Here is a 10,936-nt window from a genome sequence, read left to right on the forward strand (position 1 = left end):
TAGAAAATGCAGTGATTTCATTTAATTTACATATGCGAGTACATACATATATATCTAATAATAATTGTTGTCCGAGGGTTACATCGTCTCAAAAATTGCAGCTGTAAAAATAAAAAGCCAACCCCTCCCGCATCCTCCATCTGCATTAAAAACCATTCCCTTGATTGTAAAGTTTTGAGATTTTTTTATTATTGCAATTAAATTTTTTGAGGAAGAGTTTCTGGGGATGTGGTCTTACCACATGGACATTTTTATTTCCCCCATTTTGTTGTGTTTTATAAATCCATTATCGTAATATTCCACTCCCACAAATGACGTTTTTCCATTTTTCACATATTTCCATGTTTGTTATGGAAATATTTACACTTACATAAATTAAATTACTTCAACATTTATGTTTACGATGATGATGACCATCAACACGAAGTTATAATTGGGATATAATTACCCAAAATTAAATAAAGTGATTTTGAAAAGACTTTTTAAAGAGAGAAGAAATTTTATGGGCTATTTTTTGTATCACGACTTCTGGAAAGACCTTGGACGTGAATTGAATTTTTTATACACGATAGAAATGACCTAGTTTGTCATGGAAAAATTTGTGAAATTTTTTAAGGATAAGGAATTTTTCTTAAAGATTCCAAGAATAATTGGGTGACGTAGGGGATGATAGACACCAAGCAACGGCTCTGATTGTCTTTATCAGGTAAATCCCAGGCTTATCTTGGTCCCTCTTTCATCTTGACCTCCCCGACGTGTCACCTGGGGTACCTACTTTCAACACCCGTTAAAATAGTGAACTGATATGATATGCCGCGAGTTCGCCCAGAAGAACTATAAAAAAGGGTTGAAACGTCGGGTTAGTTGCCCACACTCGGAAAACCTCTCCTACTATGAAAGAGCAAACCAAACCACTCTAATGTTGACGACCCCGCAAACGTATAGTTGCCCACACTCGGAAAACCTCTCCTACTATGAAAGAGCAAACCAAACCACTCTAATGTTGACGACCCCGCAAACGTATAAAGGACAACGATCTGCGAATCTGCGCAAAAATATGGTAGTTAGGTTGTTAGGAGCACCAGATTCAAGCATCTCGATATACACAAGGCCAATTCGAACATCGACAAATCAAATTGATCATGTTGTGATAGACGGAAGGCATTAATCCAGTGTTATAGACGATCGATCCAAGGAGCGAATATCGATTCAACAACACTTGGGTAACAAATCCGACGTACGATCAGGAGTGTCGTAATGCTACCACACAGCTTATAGGGAAACCCTGTTGACAGTAGCAACACGTAATGCGATGGAGAATTGTCGGGAGAAAATGAGAAACGTATTTTCAGAATAAAGAATGAAAAAAAATCGAGATGTAAAGGAGTCAGAATGAAGTCCGGAAATTTTACCAACGAGAAAAACACCAAACCGAAGGCTTTGGTGTAGGCACATTCTCCTGTAATGATGAAGAAAAACTGGTGACAGATACAGACAGCGTGTTGAGGATTCGTTTTGGGGTATCTTCTTTGCCTCCATTATTTGATAAAGAAGCTTTGAAAAAGCTCCTAGTATCAAATAGAGATGACGGTATGGATTCAATCGGCTGAAGAATAATAAAGCAGCAGTTGTCGATGGGCTACCAGCCGAACTATTCAAGACCGTTGGTCAGACGCTGGTCAGGAGCATGCACCAGCAATTTGGCTAGAGGAATGCATGCCCAAGGATTGGAACCTCAGCATCCTGTGTCCCGTGCACAAAACAAGAGACACATATAGAGAAATAAATCTCCTTCCCATCGCATATAAAGTGCTATCCAGCGTGCTGTGTGAACGACTGAAGTCAATGCTCACTGACATTAGTGGACCATACCAATGCGGCTTCAGACCCGATTTTCACTCTGCGCCAAATCCTAGAAAAGATCAACAAAAACCACACCGACACATTCCACCTATTCGTCGACTATTAAGCCACATTTGACAGCCCTATCCGTTTAGAGGTGTTTAAAGCCATGTCTGCGTTCGGCATTCCGGCAAAATTAATACGGCTATGAAGAATATCTTTAACTGGTACATGATCAGCCGTTAAAGACGGAAAATACCTTTCAGACACCCTTTAATACCGAAAGAGGATTCAAACAAGGTGACAGTTTGTCGTGTGACCTGTTTCACATCCTGCTAGAAAAGGTCATACGAGAGGCAAAGGTGAACTGAAATGACACTCTGTACACTAAACAACACATGACATAATTGACATAATTGGTTGAACATTGCGAGCGGTAACAGTCACCTTTGGACAAATTGAGAAGGGGTCTGCCAAATTGGGTCTGGCAGTAAACGGCGAGAAGACCAAGCTGATGGTATCAACGCGCAAGACGTCCAGTGGACTCGAACAAACTATGGAGCTTGAGAACTACAGCTTCGAGGTAGTCAAAGATTTTATATACCTTGGTACCGCCATAAACTAATGACATCAGTTTGAAAATACGGAGAAGGATAGAGTTGACCAACAGATGCTACTAAGTAAGCAATTTAGAAACATGGCCACCTCCCGCCAGACCAAACTCACACTCCACAAGACGCTCATGGGTACTTGCGCAAGCAGATGAAGCAGCTCTTGGAGTGTTTGAGAGAACAATTCTCCCAAAGAACTATGGGCCGATCTACATTGACGGTGAATATCGCCGCCGAATGAACCATGAGTTGTACCATCTATTCTCGGACATCGGCATTGCCAGACGTATCGAGCTGCAGCGATTACGTTGGCTAGGTCATGTTGTGAGAATGTATGAAGATGTCCCAGCTCAAAAGGCATATAAAAGCGAACCAGGAAGGCCAAGAGTTAAGTGGAAAGATCAAAGATTATTGACTTCGCACAACAATTAACAAAATGGCGGAACTTTGAACATTTTTTTTTTTTTTTTTTTTTTTTGAAAATTTCCTATTTTTGACCACAAACTAAGTTAAAAAATAAGGAAGATCTTCACCGATTGGCTTTATCCTAGTTCATACGAGAGCTATACACTCCCAGAGAAACGTGTCAAAATTGGAACCGATTGGATAATTAGTTTTTGAGTTATCGTGCCCGCCATTCGTAAAACACTGCTTCGAGAAAAATGCGTTTATAGTTTGAGAATCACTCTTGCCGTCACTTGATGCTGACACAATAAATCGGTTATATCTTCGAGAGTTCTTGCGATTTTCACTTGAAATTTTGTAGGGAAATTTTAGAATTAGAGTAGATTCGAATTAAGAACGAGAATGTGTGGGTCCCCTTAAAAAGGATAACCATTTATAAAATGGGTCTTTGTCCCAATTTAGATTAGGCGAGTTTACTTGCGGCAAGTCTTTGACTTTAGGAGAGAGGGGCAAGGGGAATAGAAATGGAAAAAAATTGCTCGTACCGACAATTTTCTGGCAATTCGTTTTGTGTATTCGCATTTGTTGACATTTTATATTTATTTAAATGTGAAAAAAAACTTTTGACATCAAATGAAAACAGAAATATTCTTGAAACCGAATTGCCTTGTATAGACGCATGAAGCAAGTTCAAAAGGGAACGATAATAATTGCCGCAAGTAAACTCGCCTAATATAAATCAGGACTTTCATCCTTTAATAGAAACCCCTTCTAAAATATACATCCCTGAAGAAAATTGCCTATATGTGGAAGAAGGAAGTTAAGGTAAGGTTAAACACGTTTTCCCCCTCGGAATAGCATTTTTGGAGTCCATGGCAACTACAACTCGAAAACATCTGTACCGATAATCAACAATTTTTGGGCTTATTAAAAATCTAACATTTAAGCTAGGGATTGTTTTATTTTGTCCATTTTATGGGCAGTTAACTGTTTATTTTTGGGTATACCTTAATGTATAACAGGCCTTTGACAATTAAATTACAAAGAACTCCTTAAAAAATGTTTATTATGTGTTCCCTTTGTATTTTCACAGTCTACATACCAGTTGAGGTGAGCTAATTAAAATTTAATTTTTTCACTGATAATTGGCTCTTTATAAATTAGTAAAAATCAACGACCGTTAAATCAGCACCGCAAAAGACATAACATGTTGAATTTATTTTATGTACTTTTTCAATATTTGTTTTTAAACAATTAAAATAGATTACCAGCAGACATGTTTTGTGTGTGTGATTTTTTTATCTTGTACGTCACATGGTGAACATACACAGGCCAGGCCATAACTTAAAATTCATTCATAGAGTAGTGACTACGATGATGATGATGATGATGGTGAGGTGATGGTTGTGGTAATTCATTCATTCTCAAGATGCATTTTTGCAAAACAATGGAACTGTGGCCCATGTTATTTTATTTTCATACTATTTTTTGCTCTTCACTATTTTTTATTATAGTGCATTCCTCGCATAAAAGTGAAAATATCTACATTATGTGAAATAAGGTATTTTTTCATTTTCCTTTTGGTTTTAATTTACAAAACTGCAATAAAAAATAAAACAACAGCAACACTGCAAACACCAAAGTAGTTGTGGATACAAAAACAAAATCTCTGCCATTTAAAATTATAACAAAACATTGAATTTTTGTTGGGTTTCTCTTGCCGAAGTAAAATATGCATTTTAGAAAAAAAAAACAGACCATTAAATTTCTTTAAAGTGAAACTGTGGGTAAAACTGCTTTTGGTAACATCCAAAAGGCTTTTGTTTTAGATTATATATCAAGCTGTGTGTTTTTGTTTTGTGTATTGTTATAATAATTAATTATGTTAGATGAGTGTTTTAACAATTTATTATAATACAACAAAAAGACATAGCAAAGATAGACATATCTTTGAAGCAATGACCTGACCATATCTTGTAAAGATATTTGTTTGGGTGATTTAGATGTATATGGGCATAATATTTCACTTTTGTGAAAATTTCCATTAACATAATTTGTCAGTAAAATCGTGATAATATTCTCACACAGATTCCAAAGATTAGCAGATGTAAACATAGGCAAGTTTTCTCTAATTATGGCATAAACACCTTAAAAACATTCCCAACTAATAATAAAATACTAACTTTTTTACATAATTTCCCAGAAAAGAGAAACGAAGAGATGAAATCAAATTCCAATCTATAAATTTAAACCCCCAAAACCCAGCTTCGGGCAAGCTCACATATTTACCTTAGTTAATAAAATTAATTACAAACATTAATTTATCAATTTTTTGAAATTAAGAGACAGTTGTAGTATAAACTTCATATCACAAAAACAATAAATTAAAATTATATCCCTAAAACGCTATTTTTATATTCCCAACAAATATACCATATCATCCATTTAACGTTAAAATAACGGCAACCACAAAACGTTTATTTTTTTCTTCTTCGTCAGAAAATAACTTTTCATTTCATCGCCGAATAGTTCGTTATGTCTTTAAATGCTACAATTAATTTTATTTGTTTTAAAATTTCATTTTTATTGCTTTTCTTGTGTTGTGCTTCATTTTCATCTTCTTCTTGTTTAAGCCACGCTATGATTTAGCCAACTAACTGTGAATACGAAAAAAATAAAAATTCAGACATGCATGCCAGCCAGCCACCAGACCAGACTTGAAAATTATTTCCCCTACAAGCCAAATAACAAAATAAACGAATTCATTTCAATTCATTGCCTTCTGGTGGTAATAACGGCTTATAGATGATGGCCATTGGCTGGACTTCCAATTATCCATAGCAATGCTGATGTTGATCTTGCTCTGCTGCTGTCCAGTGATTATGATTTCGATGGTGATACTTTCTAAATTGATATCTTTCGTCAAATATTCCGTCAATTGTTAGGTAATTTGTTGGATATATAATACGACATTAAATGCATGCATGGAAATCATAGCTCTTCTCCAAAGAGTCTTCTGTATAAAGAAGAGGCTCTGTCTTTTGTATAAAACAAGAAGCCGGTCCCCCCGGCTCCCCCCTGCGTACGTCCCTGATTCTATGTATCCCTCTATTTTATATATAAAATAATTTAAATTAAATTATTTAATAATTTAACTAACGATTCTTCCGAAAACATTATATAATGTAATGATTATAATGCATTACTAAATCGATTCTCAATGTAATACGTTCTTACTTTTCCCACTGGGATAGTACGATAGCGGTGATAGCTAGACACGTATTTTCTCTTTTCGACAGTCGTTTTTGATTATGATATCTCAGTTACGCTCTCATGCACTTACTCTCAATTTAGTTCTGTTTAGCACTGCTCTATTCTATGTATAGGAGGACCTTTCTCTTTGATTAATAAGAGAGTCTGTCTCTATCGCATTATTTGAGAAATAGCTTTGAAAACTTCACATACATACATTACAAATACTATAAGTATGTTTCGTAATTGGAAAATGGAAATTATCGGTCGGATACTCCCAATATTCGGTATTTTAGCTACGTTTTCATACGGAGAAAATATTTCTACCGGAATTTATCAATATTGTTTAACTTTTCAGGTTAGGTATTTCTGTACCTATCAAATTTCAGTATTTTAGGGAGCTTAGGCCGCTTTGTTATTTTTTAAGTACCGATTTGGTACCAAATTTTCCTGCCAAAAATTATTAGTATTGGTTAAAGTTTTAGGTTAGCCCTATATTACGGTACCTCTCCAATTTCGGCATTTTAGGATATTTCGGCACAATTTTCAAACGAAATGGCTTTAATTTCGTATTTTGGGTTCTTATTGAATAGGAAATCTCCTTACTAAAATGTATCAATATTAGTCCACTTTTCACTATAATAGGTACTACCCAAAATTTCGGTATTTTGAGATTTTCTGTTTCGGGTTTCAACCGGAATGGCTGTAATTTGGTATTTTGGAATCTCATTGGGTAAAAAATCTATCTACAAAAAAAAACAATCAATATTGGTCCACTTTTTAGTCTTATCCACATATAATGGTACTTCCTAAATTTCTGTATTTTAGGGAACTGAATTGGCTGTACTTTGGTATTTAAGATTCTCATTGAGCAGTAAATTTTCCTACTAAAAATTATCAATATTGGTCCATTTTTCGGATTAGCCCGCTATAACTGTACTCCCTCCATTATTTAGTGTTTTGGGATTTCCGTCTCGATTTTCAACCAAATTGGGTGTAATTTGAAATTTTAGAGAAGATTTTCCTTCCAAAAATTATCAACATTGGTCTTCTCTTCAGGCTAGTCCCCATATAAAAGTATCTCCCAAATTTCGGAACTATTGTGAGTTTTAGAACTTTTTTCATTACGTAGCAAATCTTCCTACAAAAATTGATCGATATTGGTCTTTTCAGGGTAACCCTTATATAACGATACTTCCCAAATGTCTATATTTTAGGGAGCTTGTGTACGTTTTTTAATCGGATTGGCTGTAATTTGGTATTTTAGGTTCTTTTAGGTTCTGTGGGTCAACTTTTCAGGATAGCCCCCATATAACAGTACTTCCCACATTTGGATATTTTATAAAGGTTCAACCGTTTTAGTTAGATATTTCGACGATCTATTTTTTTGGCAGTAAAAAGTAGCTGGTCACGCTATATATTCGGATTGCTTAAGGTCTTAGCTTTATTTCCCATCCTGAGATTTCGTAGTTGGGTATTTCGGATTTTACCTAACAGAAATGTGCCCTGGCATAGTCCATATTTAAAAGTTCCTATCTATTTACAATATTTTTAATGTCTACCTATTGCGGTGGGTAAAAACAGTTCGGTCGACCAAACATAACGACATTTATACTTCTTTCTACATAGAAAAGTTTGTTCTTCACTTTCCGAAAGTTCTTCCAACAGGCCTCTATTTTTTTCTTCTCCAAATAAAAGCCTATATTTTATATAATACGGATGTTCCTTAAAATTTTTTTTAATTGTTGAAAGGATTTTATCTTCTGCTCGTGTTGAGAGTAAACTATGTACAACTTACACACTAAACATGAAAACTTAAAACTACGGCTATTTACATCACTTGTGTGCGGGTTACACTAGGCGAACAAATCGCTATTAGTCAACGCATGTATGTTGTGTGTTGAATGTCCGAAACGCGAACATTCAGTAATTCCATCATGAATCTTCACAAAAATCTCTTTTTTTTCGAAACTTACCTTATAAACTTCTGAAAAGAATCCCGAACCGATCTTCTCCTTAACGAAATCATCCACTGAATACAAGGCTGAAACCGCGGTGCGCAAAGCCTTACACGATGGACCCGTTACCAAACGATCCGAGGATATTGTACGCGATACTGGTGGTGGTTGGATGCCACTTGTTGTTGTGTTCGTTGTTGTTGTTGCAGGTGCGCAACCATTTGTTGTTGCACTGCCATTGCAATGGACACTACCGCCACCATCAACACCATTTAAAGTAGTGGAATTTTCACCCGATATTAGGGTAGCACCGTTGCTACTACCACCGCAACTACCGTTCAGCAGTAATGTGGGTGTTGAGGTGGTGGTCAGATTTGTAGCATAAGCACGCATAACTGCGGATGGTGGTGGTACTGCTGATTGGCCACTGTTTTTGGAGGAGGCGGAGGAGGAGGAAGAGGACAACGTGGTTGTGTTGGAAGTACTTGTTGTTGTTGTTATTGTTGGTATAGATGATTTAAAACTTTTGGCACTATCAACATGATCGTATATTAATTTATTGTCATTTGTTGTTGCTGTTTTTATTGTAGTGAACATTGTTGCAGCCCTAATGCTCTTGACCACATTCGCCGTGGGCTGAGGTGGAGGATTTGAATTTGACACTTGCATGGTTTTCTTCATTGATTGCATTTCTGTTGTTTGATTTGAAGTTGATGTCGATGATGACGATGACGATGACAATAGCGAAGACGACAAAGACGTTGTTAGAGCTGACGTTACAATGGATGGCGGACCAGGACCACTGTGTTGATTCAAATTCATTATTATCACCGTTGAGAAACGCGTACCAGCGCGTTTAGCTTTTGTTCGAACATTACCGTCGGATTAAAAACAAAAGAACCGTTGCAGCGATACGAAGAACAATACGACCGGAAATTGTTTAAAGAAAAAAGTTATGTAAACGACCGAACGCGGTTGGAGGAAGTTGTAGGGGATATTCTTTTTTTGTTAATTTTTTACTAAAAAGAAAGAAATCGGAAAAATTGTATAGAAAAATGTTGAACACTTTTTAGAAAATTTTGAATTTTTTTTTTTTTTGTTTAATTTTGACAAATTTCTCCTGAATGAAAATAAAAAAAGAAAACGAAATTTATTTTCTTTTGTTGTTGTTATTATCAATCACTCATATCAATACACGAAGAATGCAGCTCAGCTTAGCAGCACATCAATGAAATATTTTGTTAACGGATTTTAAAAATGACTTAACAGATTTGTAATGACAACAAGATGCTCTTCGATAAAAATTAAAAATAAAGACACTTCACTTTTTGCTTCTTTAATTTAATTTGCGTTTTGGCTTTCTTCTTCTTTTCCTCCTCTTGTTATTATTTTGAACAATTTAATTAAGCGATTATAATTTGTTGTGTGTAGATTTCATATCTGGATTCCGTTTGTTTTATTCATTTGATTGGTTATTGACTTTCACACACACACACATCGTTTTTATTATTGTTGTAATTACTGATCTGCATTTGCTTCTATTGTCGCACTTCGTCTTCACTGCCCTCGGGGGTTTTTCTGCAAATAATAAAAAAAGAAGAAGAAAATAAACATTAATTAAAATTTGTTTATCTCCTTAGCAACTTAGGAATATGTACGAATGAATATCTCTGTAAATAAGTGCATTTTGTTGTTTACATACATATTTATTTAAGAAATTATAAATATTTATTTTGCAAATTAATTTTGTTGGTGGCAAAGAACTTCAAATGCAATTAGAATTTGGCGTTGTATTTTCTGTTCTTGGTTTATTTTCATTTCAGCTATAAACAATATTGACCATTTGGCCCTGAACTATATGAAAATGATAAATAAAACAATAAAACGTCGTTAAGTTGGTCGGACCTAACATTTTATATGCACGCCCTGACCTTTTATTTGGGGCCTTGCCATGGTAAATATTTTTGAACCATCAGTTTTTACAGTCGATGTTGTAAAACGTCAAACTAGAGTCAATTCGGTTAAAAAGTATGTTTAAAATCTCTAAAATCTCTATCCTAGAAAGTAAGTCAATTTGATTTGATATTTTTTGATATGGATATTTTCTACCCAATGATAATCCAAAATATCAAATTACAGCTAATTTGGTTCAAAAATGCACCCTAAAATACCGAATATTGTGGAGAACCGTTGTGTCGGTCCTAAACAAAAACTTGAATCAATGTTGATAATTTTAGGAATGCGTACTTCCTATCCAATCAGAATCCAAAATACAAAATTACACCAATTCGATTGAAAATCCTTCCCAAAATGCCAAATATTGGGAGGAACCGCTGGAAGGGGGCTATTCTAAAAAGTAGACCAATGTTGATAATTATTGATATGGAGATTTCCTACCCAATAAGAACCCAAAATACCAAATTAGATCCAATTCGGGTTAAAAAAAACTGACCCAATATTTCCAAAATACAGAATATTGTGCGGTATCGTTATATGGGGAGTATCCCAAAATGTCGACCAATATTGGTATGAACATTTTCCACCCATTGAGCCAATATTGATCATTTTGGGTATTGAGATTTCCTACCTAATGAGAACCCATAATATCGTATATGGTGGCTATACCAAAACGTGGGCCGATATTCGTAAATTAAATTTTGAATATCAAACCTCCTCGGAGTAATAGCAATGTATGTGCAAAATTTCAAAAATATATCTAAAATATTGCAAAGTCAGCAGATTGATTTCAGCAGAGAGACTGACTGAAATCGAAATAGAATTTTATTCTGATCAAGAATATTTTTAAGTCAATTTTTCTCTTTCGAGTCGAGTTTAATTATCGAAGTTTTGCAATGAGAAGGAAAACCA

The 10,936-nt window shown here is 35.1% G+C and overlaps 1 protein-coding gene across 1 annotated transcript in view; it reads right to left on the minus strand.

Moving 5' to 3' along the window:
• The window catches only part of LOC133330063 (probable serine/threonine-protein kinase roco5), a 238,560-nt gene extending 229,670 nt beyond the window's left edge, over positions 1 to 8,890 (minus strand). Inside the window, exon 1 of the mRNA XM_061538533.1 lies at positions 8,087 to 8,890. Within this exon, the coding sequence (XP_061394517.1) occupies positions 8,087 to 8,890 (804 nt within the window). The remainder of the gene's footprint in view (positions 1 to 8,086) is intronic.
• Positions 8,891 to 10,936: the final 2,046 nt, after the last annotated feature.

Source organism: Musca vetustissima, unplaced genomic scaffold, assembly GCF_032173495.1.
Source record: "Musca vetustissima isolate MV318-11 ecotype Yass unplaced genomic scaffold, APGP_CSIRO_Mvet_v1 utg9641, whole genome shotgun sequence".
NCBI lineage: Eukaryota > Metazoa > Arthropoda > Insecta > Diptera > Muscidae > Musca > Musca vetustissima.